Source organism: Panthera leo, chromosome A1 (assembly GCF_018350215.1).
Source record: "Panthera leo isolate Ple1 chromosome A1, P.leo_Ple1_pat1.1, whole genome shotgun sequence".
Lineage (NCBI taxonomy): Eukaryota > Metazoa > Chordata > Mammalia > Carnivora > Felidae > Panthera > Panthera leo.
In genome coordinates, this window is record NC_056679.1 from 66769023 (window position 1) to 66785191 (window position 16169).

The 16169-nt window shown below is 44.7% G+C and overlaps 1 protein-coding gene across 11 annotated transcripts in view; it reads right to left on the reverse strand.

Moving 5' to 3' along the window:
* Positions 1 to 16169, reverse strand: part of ABCC4 (ATP binding cassette subfamily C member 4) — a 284608-nt gene that overhangs the window by 254068 nt on the left and 14371 nt on the right. For 6 of the 11 annotated variants that reach the window (XM_042929130.1, XM_042929159.1, XM_042929120.1 and 3 more), the window contains 2 exons: positions 13481 to 13659; positions 7446 to 7474 (listed from right to left, as the gene is read on the reverse strand). Coding sequence is in view for 4 of the 11 variants with exons in the window: in XM_042929111.1 (XP_042785045.1) it covers positions 6215 to 6288 (74 nt within the window). In the remaining 7 variants the exon portion in view is untranslated. Of the gene's footprint in view, positions 1 to 6214; positions 6512 to 7445; positions 7475 to 13480; positions 13660 to 16169 lie in introns of those variants that run through there. The other 5 variants (XM_042929111.1, XM_042929175.1, XM_042929102.1 and 2 more) reach the window with 3 other exon arrangements.

Here is a 16169-nt window from a genome sequence, read left to right on the forward strand (position 1 = left end):
GCAATTTCTTACTCGACACATCTCCAAAGGCAAGGGAATTAAAAGCAAAAATGAACTATTGGGACCTCATCAAGATAAAAAGCTTCTGCCCTGCAAAGGAAATAATTAACAAAACTAAAAGGCAGACAGAATGGGAAAAGATATTTGCAAATGACATATCAGATAAAGGGTTAGTATCCAAAATCAATAGAGTACTTACCAAACTCAACACCCGAAAAACAAGTAATCCAGTGAAGAAATGGGCAGAAGACATGAATAGATACTTCTCCAAAGAAGACATCCAGATGGCCAACAGACACATGAAAAGATGCTAAACGTCACTCCTCATCAGGGAAATACAAATCAAAACCACACTGAGATAACACCTCACACGTGTCAGAATGGCTAACATTAACAACTCAGGCAACAACAGATGTTGGCGAGAATGCGGAGAAACGGGAACCCTCTTGCACTGTTGGTGGGAATGCAAACTGGTGCAGCTCTCTGGAAAACAGTGTGGAGGTTCCTCAAAAATTTAAAATAGAACTACCCTACGACCCAGCAACAGCACTACTAGGAATTTATCCAAAGGATACAGGAGTTCTGATTCACAGGGGCACATGCACCCCAATGTTCATAGCAGCGCTTTCAACAATAGCCAAACTATGGAAAGAGCCTAAATGTCCATCAACTGATGAGTGGATAAAGAAGATGTGGTTTATACATACAATGGAATACTACCTGGCAATGAGAAAGAATGAAGTCCTGCCATTTGCAACTGTGTAGATGAAACTGGAGGGTATTATGCAAAGTGAAATAAATCAAAGACAGTATCCTTATGTTTTCACTCATATGTGCATCTTGAGAAACTTAACAGAAGACCATGGAGGAAGGGAAGGGGAAAAAAGTAGTTACAAACAGAGAGGGAGGGTGGCAAATCACAAGAGACTCTTAAGTACAGAGAACAATCTGAGGGTGGATGCGGGGGGGGGGGGGGAATGGGTGATGGGCATTGAGGAGGGCACTTGTTGGGATGAGCACTGGGTGTTGTATGTAAGCCAATTTAACAATAAATTATATTTTTTTAAAAAATCAGATCCTCTCTCTCTCTCTCTGCCTCCCTACCCCACTCATGCTCTCTCTTAAAAAAATAAAATAAAATACTATCAGCTACCTAATAACGTACACCACAGCCACTGTTTGGAAAGAAACTAAACTAAATGAATACATGACACGTCTGCATTCCCAATCACTGAGGGCCCAATGCAGCCAACCTCTAGAAACCATTACAGCACTCAGCATTATCTGCACTTCCCTCGCATCCTCAGCCTTCTCTGAGAAGTCTCCAGAGAGTCTACCCTGGCACCAGTGGCAATCTCCACAACAGCATTCACTTTGCAAGATGACAGTTCACCGACTGTGCCAGTGTCAGGGGAGTGAGAATGTAAGCCATTCTCCAGTGGCCCAAACCCTCCTCAACCCCATTCTCTGGGGACAGGTCTGAGATGCTAACCACAGGCAGGAGGGTGGATGGATAAATGCAGAGCACACCCCCAGGGATGCTGTGCAGCGGGGGAGCCGGGGACATGTCCAGGGAGTCTTGAGGGACAGGACGATCTAGTGCCCAGCTGGATACACCACACCATTTACTTCCAATAATGGGAAAAGAAGAATTATTCAATAAACCATGATGAGAAAATGGGCTGTCTGGGGAAAAATGGGGCCTCTCTTACACCAAATACAAAAGGAAATTCTAGCTGCCTTTAACATTAGAAAGAAAATGCTTATGGAGATTTAGATGACGCCGGAATCTAAAAAAGATCTATTACAGAAGCAACAGGAAAAACCAGAAAGAAAGAAAAAAAAAAAAAAAGGAAAAACCAGAAAGAAAAGCCCGATTAATGACACATAAATTTATGTAGGGGAGGGGTGCCTGGCTGGCTCAGTCAGTTCAGCAGGCAACCCTTCATCCCCGGGTTGTGAGTTTGAGCCCCACAATGAGTGTAGAGATTATTTGGAAAAAAAAAAAAAAAAAAAAACTCTGATCTAAATTGAGACAAATGAAAATCTGAAAAAATATGATAAGCACTATTATAAGTTATTTCAAAAGGTATAAATGCCTCATGGGAAAAAATGTAACACAAATTCAAAGATATTTAAAAAAAGCTCCATCTATATGAATCAAATTCAAATTAAAACTTTGATATTTTTAACCTTTTAAGCACCTTAATTCAGGTATTTAAAGTTCACAATGAAACATGCACACAAGCCGATATTGAGGGTCAACTGGTCCAAAACTGGGAAATCATTTTGCCTTTCACCACTTACTCTACTTCGGGGAATAGAGAAAAAGGAAAGACACACAAAGATACATGGACGTGCATTGCATCATAATCAGAAATAAACTGTACTCGACACAAGTGAAAGACTGAATAAACCACAATCATTAAATATACTGTTTTGACGATTTAAGCCCATATATAAATGTTAACCATTGGAAATTAAGAAAGAATCAGGATCCAAAACTATTTGGCTGGGGGGGGTGGGGGGAGGGGACTACTTGGTTTTGTAGAAAAGACACATGCACAAGAGTTTTAGGAGGAAGACGAAAACACAACCAAAACATCAGCAGATATACTTGGCTAATAAAAACAAATCATCCAGGGGCACCTGGGAGGCTCGGTCAGTTGGGTATTGGATCCTTAATTTCAGTTCAGTTCATGGTCAAAAGGCTCGTGGGATGGGGCCTCAAGTTGGGCTCCATGCTGACTATGGAGGAGCCTGCTTAAGATTCTCTCTCCGCCTCCCCCCACCCCCCCACTCACGCTCTCTGTAAAATAAACCATCCATATTCCTTTCTTTTTCTGTAGTTTTAAATTTCTTACAAAAACAGAAAAATATATATATATTCTTTTGAAAAATTCCTAACAGGGATGCCTAGCTGGTTCAGTCTGTAGGGCATGCAACTCTTGATCTCAGGGTTGTGAGTTCAAGCCCCACACTGGGTGGGCACAGAGCCTACTTAAAAAATAGAACAGGGGCACCTGGGTGGCTCAGTCAGTTAAGGGTCCAACTTCAGCTCAGGTCATGATCTCACAGCTTGTGGGTTGGAGCCCCACGTCAGGCTCTGTGCTAACAGCTCAGAGCCTGGAGCCTGCTTCAGATTCTGGGTCTCCCTTTGTCTCTGCCCCTCCCCCACTTGCATGCACACCCTCTCTCACTTAAAAATAAATATTTTTTAAAAATTGTTTAAATAAAGCAAAAATCCACAACAACTGCCAATAGCCACAAACATATGACCCCTAGACTCTAAGCCCAAAGTGTGCTGTGAAAACACCAAAACCCCAGTAAGGGGGTTTTGTATAGAAGTCAGTAAAGCTAGTTACCAGCATCATTTGGATAGACAGCTACCAGTTCACAAGTTTAGAAAGCAGATGAAATTTAAGAAAAGCAAATATCCAATGAGAAGCTGAAAACTAGGGCTTTTCTCTACAAGTTGGGCCTTATCTCCAGGCAGTACTCCCTGACTGGGCTCATTTCAGCTTTCCCACCTGCAGCCAGAAGGGTACACATGGAAATCACTAAGGTGGCCTCCGACTTTAAAACCTCTAAAACTGCAGGGGCACCTGGGTGGCTCAATTGGTTGACCATCAGACTTTGGCTCAGGTCATGATCTCATGTGAGTTTGAGCCCCGCGTCAGTCTCTGTGCTGACAGCTCAGAGCCTGGAGCCTGCCTGGAGACTGCTTCGGATTGTATCCCCCTCTCTCCCTGCCCCTGCTCGCTCATGATCTCTCTCTTTCACAAAGTTAAATAAACACTTAAAAAAATTTTTTTTAAGCCCTAGAATTGCAGAAGGCAAATAAACCAACGTAGGATAGCATAGCAATCACAGTCAATCTGACCTCAAAAGACTTGCACAACCCTTTTTTAAAACTGGAATAACAATGCCACTGGGGGCGGTGGCTTCAAGCATCGAGCCAGGCTCAACCTTCCATCAGCATCACCTGCAGCACCTGTTTCAAACCCACCCCCCCCCCCCCCAGAGTTTCTACATAATTTACAGAACGGGTCTGAAATGGGGGCTGGAGAATTTGCATCCCTAACAAGCTCCCAGGTGATGCAGATGCTAAAGCCGTTAAGAGCCCGGCTTTGAGGACAGGTGCCCTAAAGCATGGTGATAGCTTTCACAAGCACCATCTCATCTCCAACAGCAGTAACTTTAAGAAACTCTGGCCTGCAAGACCAAAAGTGTGTATGGACTAGCCTTCTCCACGTATTTAAGAGCAAGTGTCCCGGGGCGCCTGGGTGGCTCAGTCGGTTAAGTGGCCGACTTCGGCTCAGGTCATGATCTCGCGGTCCGTGAGTTCAAGCCTCGCGTCAGGCTCTGTGCTGATGGCTCAGAGCCTGGAGCCTGTTTCAGATTCTGTGTCTCCCTCTCTGACCCTCCCCCGTTCATGCTCTCTCTGTCTCAAAAATAAATAAACGTTAAAAAAAAAAAAAATTAAAAAAAAAAAAAAAAGAACAAGTGTCCAAACAGAAGCAGCTCAGTACAGCGGTTACAAACACAGGCTCAGGAGCCAGACTGCCTGCTTTGGGATCCTGCTCTACATCTAAATAGCTGTGTGATCCCAAGCAACTTCACCTCTGCTTCAGGACTGTCAGGTGTAAAACATAGAGAAGCACTCCTTCCCCTGCAGTAAGGAAGTTGGAAATAGCTTCATCCAAAACCCTCATCTTCCCATTTTCACGTGAAAAATCCACAAACAGAAAGTGCTTCAGAATTCCTTGCCCTGCCTGAAGTTAAGGAGACATTTGCCTGCTTCACCACTGTTGACCATACCCACATCCAAATTTCTTCTTCTACCCATAGTCCTCTTTCCTTCAGAGGGGCCAAAGGGCCAAGAGATGTTCCCACACAAAGTGAATACACCAATCAAAACAAACGTAGGCATACTCACCCCCTTGGGATCTCCTAGGCTTACCCCATTTAAAAGAGTAAATTATCAGAATGTGGGTAAGATTAGAGCCTTCAGGTTAGTTTGGGGTCAAGAAACAAAAGATCTAATGCAAATGCAATTTAAGTCCAAAGGTTCAGGCCCACCTAGTTAGTAGTCCCAGCTACGACATGGAAAACTAGCCAAGAGCTTCACCTCTCTGAGCCGTTTTTCACCCCTGTGTTTTCTCCCAGCTCAGGGACCCTCCAATAATTTTAGGTCCATAGGGCGCCTGGACAAGACTACCTGCATTAAGACCACGGATCACTTCTACAAAGGCTAGAGATCCAGAGACCACAGGCTTCAAGGACCCCATCTCCAGAGCGGTCCTCAAAGGTGGAAATGGAAATAATTGCAATAAGGAAAGCGGCTGTTCAAAGACATGCTCCAGTTGTGGCTCTGTGTGGCCAGGATAAAAACGTGTTAAAGAGCAGTGTTCCCATTTATTAAATAAAAAAGCTGTTATTTTACCCACATGAAATATGCCACAACTAGATACCAGGACACGGTGTGAGACACACAGGAACAGAGGAAGGGGAAGAGAGAGACATGGTCACAGCCACACAAACACACAAGGGAGCCCGGTGGAGTTGCAGCTCAGTGTCACAGAAGGAATATCGGAAGAGGTGGGAACGCCGTGGGGGAGATGGCAATGGTCCAGGGCACTAATTAAACTGCGGTTAAGTTTAGATAAAGGAAGCTGTTCACAAGCTGCTTGCTTAGGAAGAAAAAGGTGCAGCTTTAGCTCATGAGAAGTGCGAATCCCTGAGCGGCACGGGGGAAGTGGGCTAAGGGGGGAAGGGTCTAGTCGGTTCTCCCACTAGGCAGTAATTCTCCCCGGGCAGCTACGGCTCTCCCCCTCCCCAGCTCCTGCTCCCCCTCTCCCCATCTCCTGCTCCGACTCCTGCGGCGGCGGTCGCTGCTGCTGCTGCTGCTGCTGCTGCTGCTGCTCCCAGGCACTGGAGGCTGGCAGAGCCGCGAGCACCAAGGCAGGGATCCCCTGGTCCCCAGAACCCCTCTCCGGCCCTGTTCCCGCCCGCCCTGGGCGCCGGGGCGCAGACGGGGACCACGCGGCCGGCGTGGGGCGGCCCCACGGGCGGCTGGAAGCCGCGTGCTCCCGTCGCCGGCTGCAAGAGCTCCCACGCCGCGACCCTCTGCCCTCCAGCCCCAGAAGGCGCCGGCAGCGACAGGCAGGCGCGCGGCGGCGGCGCGATGTCGCAGCTCGGGCGGGGCGCTCACCAGAAGAATACGCGCGAGCAGAGGTTCGCGTCCTGCAGCGGGTTGGGCTTCACGTCCGGGTACACGGGCAGCATCTTGCCGGCGGGGTCGTGCTTCTCCCGGAGACGCGGGCGGGGATGCCGGAGCTCCTGTGCCGCGCGGGTCCTCACGGCGGGAGCCCAAGAACCACCCGCTTCCGGGAGCAGAGCGCCGGCGGCCCGCCCCGTTCCCGCCCCCACCCCCGGGCCGCGCAGCTGCTGCAGCCGGGAGACGGGAGCCGCGCGCCGCGTGCGAGGCGGCGGGACGGGGGCGGCGGAGACCACGCTGCCCGTACCCCGAGCAGGTGCGAGGCGACGCCGTTGGATGAAGGCGGGTAGGCCGAGCTCGCGGCCCCAGGGCCCTGCGCGGAGGCGCCCACGTGCTCAAACCTGGATGCAAACTTTGCATAAGTTCGGGCTCCCAGCCCCGGCACCCTGCTGAGGGTGCCGAGGGGAGGCGCCGGCTCTGCCCGCCCCCGCGGCTCGGACGCGCCCCCTGGGCTGCTGCTTTGAGAGCTGCGGGACGGCTTTCGCCTGCCTTCTGGGCTGGCTGCCCTCATCAGGACCAAACAAGGGTGCTAGGGCAGGTGGTCCAGCCTGCGAGCCAAACGTTTGACCTCAGACAACAGCAGGATTTAGCACAGATTATCTTTGTAGAGCTGCAAGACCTAAAGAAAGGTAATAGAGGATTGAAGATGAATGCATGCTGTCATTGGGGGAAGCTTTTCCCATCTCACCTGTTGCATTGCACGAAGGAGCTCTTGGCAGCTTTTTGCTGCCCTCTGAGATTGAGAAAGGCCGGTAGGGAGGAGAGAGCCGGCCTTATGGTTTCATTCATCATGCCCTGGGAGCCCAGCAGAGTAAAAGTAGCCAAGGGAACATGTTACAGAACACTGGTTAGTTGCACTACAGGGGGCCTTGACTCCCTTCTAACTTTAACAAGGCCAGATTCAAGAAGGTGTTGTTATTTATTATCCCTGTTTTCCATATGAGAAAGATAAGACTAAAGGACAGAACTTATACATCGTCCATAAATGATGAAACCCAATTTGGACTCAAGTCAGAGTCCAGCATGGGCTGCCCCACTAGTGATGGTCAGTGTGCGTGAAAAGTGCCCAAATAGGCTGGTGGGATGAATGAATGATTGCAGGACCTGATGAACAAAACCTTGGACTCCCACTCCTAAGTCTTTGGTTGTTGTGTGGCCATCTTACCAGCTCAGCAGCTTCTCTTCCCTTCAACCCTAATTGAAGAAAAAGCAAAGGTTTCAGTTCAAAATACTTACAGCAAGATCACTTTTTTTTTTTTTTAGTTAAGTAAACTCTACCCCCAAGGTGGGACTCAAATACACCACAGGAGATCAAGAGTTCCAAGCTCTACTGACTGAGCCAGCCAAGTGCCCCAAGATCACTTTACTTTTTAATAATTTCCCATTTACCTTGGCTAAAATGGTGTTATCGATAATGGCTTTGGTTGCCAGAGGGGAGGCGAGTGGGTGAAATAAGTGAAGGGGATTAAGAGTACACTTGCCAGGCACCTGGGTGACTCAGTCGGTTAAGCCTCCAACTTCAGCTCGGGTCATGATCTCACAGTCAGTGAGTTCGAGCCCGGTGTCGGACTCTGTGCTGACAGCTCGGAGCCTGGAGCTCGCTTCAGATTCTGGATCTCCCTCTCTCTCTCTCTCTCTCTCTCTCTCTGCCCCTCCCCCGCTCGTGCTCTGTCTCTCTCAAAAATAAAATATTAAAAAAATATATATACTTAACCATGATTAGCGCTGAGTAATGTATGGAATTGTTGAATCATTATATACACCTGAAACTAATACAATACCAGTGTTAATTATACTTGAATAAAAAATGATTTTTAATGTCAGTTATGCAATATGAAAAATGTTGGAAAACTGGTGTAGACCAATGTGACTATAGTTGACAATACTATTCTGTCAAGTATACTGTGTTCTTGAAATTTGCTGAGAGAGCAAATCTTGGGTGCTCTTAACTTAGGAAAAAAAGAAAAATGGTTAAGATGTGAGATGATGGGAGGGGTTACCTGGGTGGCTCCATCAGTTAAGCATCCAACTCTTGGTTTCAGCTCGTCATGATCTCACGGTTCATGGGTTCGAGCCCCTTGTCAGGCTCAGCAGCTGGCATCTCAGAGCCTGCTTGGGATTCTCTCTCTCTCTTCTCTCTCAGCCCCTCCCCCGCTCACACTGTCTCTGTCTCTCTTGACTTAAACAAAAAGATGTGAGGTGATGGACATGTTGATTGGCTTGGTTGTAAATGTTTCATAATGTAGATGTATACCAAGTCTCAGTTGTACACCTTCTGTACAATTTTTTGATTGTCACTCATACCTCAGTAAAGCAGGAGAGAAATGACCTTTAAAGAAAGCCTTGGGGCTGAGCTGGGTGGCTCAGTTAAGTGTCCGACTCTTGATTTCCACTCAGGTCGTGATCTCCCTTCATGAGTTCAAGCCCCTGTCAGTGCAGAGCTTGCTTGGGATTCTCTCTCCTCTCTCCTCTCTCTCCTTCTCTCTCCTCTCTCCTTCTCTCTCCTTCTCTCTCTGCCCCTCTCCTCTCTGTGCTCTCTTTCTCTCTGTCTCAAAATAAATAAGTATACTTCAAAACAAAAAGAAAACCTTACTATATTCATTTTTTTATAAGTCAAATGTGTAAGAATAGCAAAATGTTGACCATGTTTAATTGATGGGTGATGGGAGTTTATTATACTATCTCCTTGATATTTCATGTATGTTTGATAATTTCCATTATAAAAAGGAAGACATTTAGGTCTCAATATTATAAGAAAACTATAATTATTCAATTATTCCCTTTCTGTGTTAGCTCTTTCTCAGATAATGCAATCTATAAACCTAATTAATCAGCCCTCCCCTGATTATAGTTCTTGAAACTCCCTACATTTTCCAGCCTAAATGCTCAGCCAGCAGGTCTGAGTCAAGATGAAGGCCATGCTCTCTAAAGTTAGAAGTCAAGTGACTTCCCTTGTCACTCTGCCCCAGGCCACTCTCCAGCCCTACAACTCCCAGAATTATAGTTAGCTGGTTACAAACTGCCAAAAACACTCTGTCCCTTCAGCTTCTGCTGAGTCCTTTTTTTTTTCAAACTAAGATCTTTTGAAACCTCTTACCGTTATTTCCTGTACATGAACTAATATGGTATTTAGAAGGATTATGAGAACCAGTGTTAAATTATAGGGAGAAGACTAGATTTGGAACCAGGGGACCAGGCGTACAGACTTTTCACTTATTACCTAAACTTCCTGACCCTTCTTTTCCCCAGGTCTAAAATGGGAATCAATATGCCCCCCTCTTCCTGCTTCCTACAGAGTTATTGTGAGCCTCACAACTCATAACTGTACTTTGTAAAACCTAAGGCAACATATAAATAAAAGGGTTTTTTTTTTTCATTCATTTAACAAATGCTTAGTGAATGCCTTTTAAGTATATGACCACGAGGCCAGGCACAGAGCATGCAAAGCATTACCTGCACATGTTTACTGATTTTTTTTTAATATTTTTTAATGTTTATTTATTTTTGAGAGAGAGACAGAAGTGTAAGCAGGGGAGGGACAGAGAGAGCAGGAGACACAGAATCTGAAGCAGGCTCCAGGCTCTGAGGTGTCAGCACAGAGCCCAACGTGGGGCTCGAACCCATGAACCACCAGATCATTACTGAGCCACGCAGGCATCCTACATGTTCACTGATCTTAAATAAATAGTTCAGTACTGTAACTACATAGGCAGTAAGTATCGGACAGGCTGTGGAGCAATCAAATTGCTGGCAGGGACGTAACATGGTACAGCCACAAAATTACCACCTTACCCAGGAAGTCCACTCCTGGTATCTGTTGGTTTGGAGGCATCCCAAGAGCTCCCCTGGTGTAACCTGAAACTGTCCCCTGTACTTGGAGGGCAGGGAGAGACCGAAGACAGAGGCAGCCCATTCCAGTTGGTAGGTGGCTGTGTTCAGAAACAAAGTGAACTTTTATACAGCTTGTCTTGAGTGGCAGCAAGAAAAATGGATCCCCACACCCACCAGTCAAATCTTAAATCTGTGAAGAGGCCTTAACTAGGTTCAGACACATATAACATGCAGATTCTCTCAATACCACATCACTATCTCAAGGCTGTGTCCTTGGGGCAGCCTCTGGGAGTGGGAGCCCACATTCCGAGGACAAGGAAGGGGGTGAGGAGACTCCAATGGCTGGGGTGAAGCTCATGGGTCAACTGATGGTCATGTCTTTTCAACGACATACCCCAGCACTGTCTACCTAAGATAAATGAAAACATGTCTGCACGATAAAAACTTAGACACAAGGGCACCTGCTGGCTCAGTCGGTAGAGCATACAATTCTTGATCTCAGGGTTGTAAGTTCAAGTCCAACACTGGGTATAGAGATTACATAAAACTAAAAATCTTAAAAGTAAAAATAAATAAAAACTTAGACACAAATGTCAGGGGCACCTGAGTGACTCAGTCGGTTAAGCGTCCAATTTCAGCCCAGGTCATGATCTTGCAGTTTGTAGTTGGAGCCCCACATTGGGCTCTCTGCTATCAGCACAGGGCCCGCTTCGGGTCCTCTTCCCCTTCTCTCTCTGCCCCTCCCCTGCTCATTCTCTCTCTCTCTCAAAAATAAATAAATAAACTTAAAAAAAAATTGTCATAGCAGCACTACTCATAAAAGCCAAAAGGTGTGTGTTGGGGTTGGGAGGAGTGAGAACCAAGTGTCCATCAACTCACCCACTGGTGAATGGATAAATAGAATGTGGTCTTACATCCAATGAAATATTATCTGCCATTTTATTAAGAGGAGTGACATTGACATTTGCTATAACAGGCACGAACACTGAAAATATGCTGCGTGAATGAAGTCAGTCATTGACTGGTGAGGAGCAAAGAGGAGAAACATCTAGGGAGACATTCAATCTTTTTATACCTGATTTATTCCCAAACCTCAGAGACATGATGCATATTGTGCCTTTACAAGCTATAAATTACTAGATGGTCTTCAGGATCCCTCTCAAATATTCAAAGCATCAAGTGTTAAATCTGCAGTAGGTATAAGAGCTAATAATGCAGTACTAAGCTGGTTCAGCTAAGACAGTGCTATTCTTCAAACATTTTTCTCCCAAGACATATGGAACAAATGGCATTCACAATTTAAACGTACTCCAATGGGTTGAGCACAAATGCTCTATCAGTACACCTTCTAGTAAGTCTTCACCTCCATATCCTTAGGGGTGGGCACCGACTCAGATGTAGCAGCCAATCATAATATGCCACGGCCATGGCCAGAGGGGCAGGCCCAGAAACAGGCTCATGGCCCAAGCCAGCCAACTGGCTTTCTTTCTTGAGAATTTATTTTTGCTGGAGCTACAAAGGGAAAACCTCCCTTTCCTTTCTGATCAGGGAGTTGTAAAGATATGACCCATAACTGCTGGTGGCCATGTCTCCCATGTATGCGGAGAGGCCTGAAAGAATAAAGCAGGTACCCAATGGAAAGTCATGCAATCAACAACTATTTAGTAAACACCTACTGTACCAAGAACGATTCCAGGAAGGAAGAACAAGAGGAGTAATACAAGAGAGAGTCTTGGTGGTAACAGATCTCTGCGGATCCTGAAGCTAAGAGGATCCCTACTTAGATTGTGTGACGTTCCGTAGCAGGACCTAGGACTCTCCAGTTCATATCCTCTGTGCCCATCTCCAGGTCTACAGCAGCTTACTGCGTACTTGCAACTCCCTGCTTAAGGGTCTTTTTCTGGCTATGGAAGGACATTGGGCCCATATGCAAGGCAAGCCAAAAGCCTGTAATCAACCCTCATCCAGTGATGGGGAGCTGTAGATGAATGCCCAATCTCCTTGTCTACGGCTACAGTAATTGTCTCCCAGTGCTCCCCAGCAGGATGGAGCCCAGCTGCCTAAGCAGTAACTTGCAAGCTAATACACCCTTTGTTTCTTCCTTCCTTTCTCTGTCTCACTTCTCCACTCCCTGCAAATGTTGTCCTGGGATCACCTCCAAAATAAACTACATCCACTGAAATCCTCATCTCGGTGTACTACTATGAGAACCCAAATGAAGACAAATGGGAAGGAAATATCCTTCCCATTACTGAAAATTATATTCATCGTCTTGCACCCCCAAAATCCTAACAAGTACTATAAACTCTGGGTTGTTCAAAGGAGCGACACTATTCACATGAGGATTTTGAAGAGTTAAAATGCGTGTGGTCCAAATTGAGATATGCTATAAGGGTAAAAAACACACACTGGATTTCAAACATAATACAAAAATATATGTTAATGTCTCAGTGACTTTTTACATTGATTACATATTGTAGTGGTAGTATTTTGGACACACTGGTTTAAAAATATCTTGCTAATATTGATTTCAAGTTCACATGTTCCTTTTTAAAGTGACTACTAAAAAACATAAAATTACAGCTGTGGCTTCACTGTATATTTCTTTCTTTTTTTTTTTTAATGTTTATTTATTTTTTTGAGACAGAGACAGAGCATGAACAGGGGAGGGTCAGAGAGAGGGAGACACAGAATCTGAAACAGGCTCCAGGCTCTGAGCTGTCAGCACAGAGCCCGACACGGGGCCCGAACCCACGGACCGCGAGATCATGACCTGAGCCAAAGTCCGACGCTTAACCGACCGAGCCACCCAGGCGCCCCTATGTATTTCTTTAAATACATTCTTTTTTTTCCCTTGAATGTCTATTTAGTTTTGAGAGAGAATGAGAGAGCACGAGTAGAGGAGAGGCAGAGAGAGGAGACACAGGATCTGAAGCAGGCTCCAGGCTCCAAGCTATCATCTGTCCACTGTCCACTATCAGCACAGAGCTCAAAGCAGGGCTCGAAACCCCAAACCGTGAGATCATGACCTGAGCTGAAGTCAGACACTTAACAGACTGGGCCACCCAGGTGCCCCCTCAGTGTATATTTCTGTGAACAGCATTGCTGTAATCAATGGATAGGCTCGAACACCACTAATTTCTTTCCCACTCAAGAAAGCAAGCAAATAAGATTCGTGTTACTATACAAGTGACCTTGAACATGCTCTAGTTCATAAAAAGAGGTCATCCTTAGGTTTCAGAACTTCCTTAATAGTAATGAAGTACTTGTGTCACTTCCCATTGGATCTTAGTCATTTCTACGTTATGATGCTATCGTAAAGAGTTAAATAGTTAAAACATTCACAAAGCCTGGTTCGATATATTTTACCTGGTCTTCCTTTAAGATGTGATAATAATATCGAAAGTTCAAGTTATTTTGCTTTCAGTCATTTGGAAAACCAATCCATTATTGAGATTCATTGTCCAGAAACTGCTAAAAGTTGATCAAGATGTCTTCAGAAAAAGATACACCTAAAAAGATGAAATCCCTACTTCCAGCCTTGCAATCTAGAAAAAGAATGGGTAAAAAGTAACTTATACCAAAATTATACAAATAATAAATATAAATATGTAAATACATCTGTTCTCACCTATCAAACTAGCAAAGGTTTTTTATTTTTCAAATTAGCAAAGATTTTTTTTAAAAAAACAATGTACCCCATGTTAACGAAGGCAAAACATAAGAGGCACTGTATGTAGTATACTATTGGCAAAAGGTAAATTAGAATAGCCTTTTTATTTTCTTTATTTTTTTATTTTTAAAAAATTAAAAAAATTTTTAATGTTTATTTTTGAGAGAGAGAGAGCATGCAAAGCTGAGGAGGGCAGAGAGAGAGGGAGACAGAGGATCAGAAGCAGGCTCTGTGCTAACAATGCAGGGTTTGAATTCATGAACTGTGAGATCACGACCTGAGCTGAAATCTGATGCTTAACCGGCTAAGCCACCCAGGCACCCCTAAAATGGCCTTTTTAGAAAACATTTGGCAATACTTACATTTGAGATACATTTGAGATCCTTAAAAATATTCATCCTCTTGATTCAGTAATTCTACTTATAGGAATTCCATTTATAGGATTATTAAGGGAAAAAGTACTGGGGCACCTGAGTAACTCAGTTGGTTAAGCATGTGACTCTTGATTTTGGCTCAGGTCATCATTCCAGGGTTGTGGGATTGAGTCCCACTTTGGGCTTTTCACTGAATGTGAGCCTGCTTAAGATTCTCTCTCTCTCTCTCTCTCTCTCTCTCTCAAATATAAATAAATGAACAAACAAACAAATAAATGGAAAGTACAGATGATAATTTATGTACAGATTTCTTTATGTATAAATATGTTTATCAGAGCATAGGATTTAGAAACAGCTAAAAGCCCAGCAAAGGCAGAATGTTTAAGTAAATTATGACTCACTTTTAAACAAGTACTTTTTGAACACCTACCATACATCAGATTCCCTTCAAAATGCTGAGGGTCAATAATGGGAAATAGACAGTAAACTATAAAAGACAGTAAGTAAATGAGCGAACAAGATAATTTCAGGTTTGGTGAGGACAATGTAGGAAAATAGGATGTGAAAGGGAGTGCTTAAAGGTGCTGGCCAGCTGATTTAAGTTACCTAGTGAGGAATGCTACTCAGAAGATAGGCTTGAACTGAAACAAGGAGCCAGCCTGTGTAAATCTGGGAGCAAAACACCAAAAATTCCAAAATTAAAAATCCATGGCATTATATAGTATAACTTAGGGGGAGAGTGTAGCTTTAAAAAAAAAAAAAATGAGAAAGAGAACTCCTCCCAGGTCTGTAAGAGAGAGAAGGACTCACAGTCAACCATTTTCCCAAGAGTGAGGAGGCAGACAGGTGAATCCTGGAACCCCAGGACCCCTGGCCTGGAGGGACCAGCTGAACTGTAGCTGACGAATTGCTGGAGGCTCAGTGTGAACAAGTCTGAAAGTTAAAAAGTCCGGGGGAACCCAGTCACGGAGGGATGCCCACAATATCGTGACATTTACTTCCCAGAGCTTTATCAGGTTCCCACAGTTGGTATCAGAGAGGCTTCCTGCAGGGGGGAGGGGAAAGGAACCATTTTGAAATATGCCAGAACACTCAAACCTTAACAAGGCCTTGCCTATAAAAGAAAGATCAGAGTTACGTCCAACTTCTCCTCAGAAACCACACAAGAGAGTGGAGTGAAAATTTTAAGTGCAGAGGGAAACAACAACAACAACAACAACCTAGAATTCTATACCCTGTAAAATGATCTTTGGGGAGTGAAGAAAAAATACAGAAAAACAAAAATCGGGGGATTATTTTGCCAGTAGACCTGCCTTGCAAAAAAATGTTAAAAGAAGTTCTTTAGAGAGAAGGAAAATAATGTAGGTCAGAGATTCAGATCTATGTAAAGAAACAGCATGGAAGGAGTAAGGGAAGGGACACTCATGCAAGGGGAACCAATAAAATGGTATTGAGAGCTTGGAATCATGACCAGAATGGAAGCAGAACTTTCAAAAGGCCTATTTTTTTTTTTTTTTTTTTTTTAGATTTTATTTTTAAGCAATTTTTATGTTTAAGTAATCTCTGCACCCAACGTTGGGTTTAAACTCACAACCCTAAGAACAAGAGTCACACACTTTTCAGGGCACCTGGGTGGCTCAGTCGGTTGGGCATCCCACTTCGGCTCAGGTCATGATCTCACAGCCAGTTAGTTAGAGCCCCACATCAGGCTCTGTACTGACAGCTCAGAGCCTGGAGTCTGCTTCGGATTCTGTGTCTCCCCCTGTCTCTGCCCCTCCCCTGCTCTCTCTCTCTCTCTCTCTCTCTCAAAAATGAATAAACATTAAAAAAAAAAAAAAAAAAAAGAGTCGATACTTTTCTAACTGAGCCGGCCAGGCACCCACAAAAGGTGTATCTTAGGAGCAGGGATAAAAGCAACAGAGACGTGGTGAGGGACTATAGCAGAGAGGGTTATACTCTACCCATTTCTCATCCTTTACTTCTCTTTTGTGGTAAACACATGCTATCACCT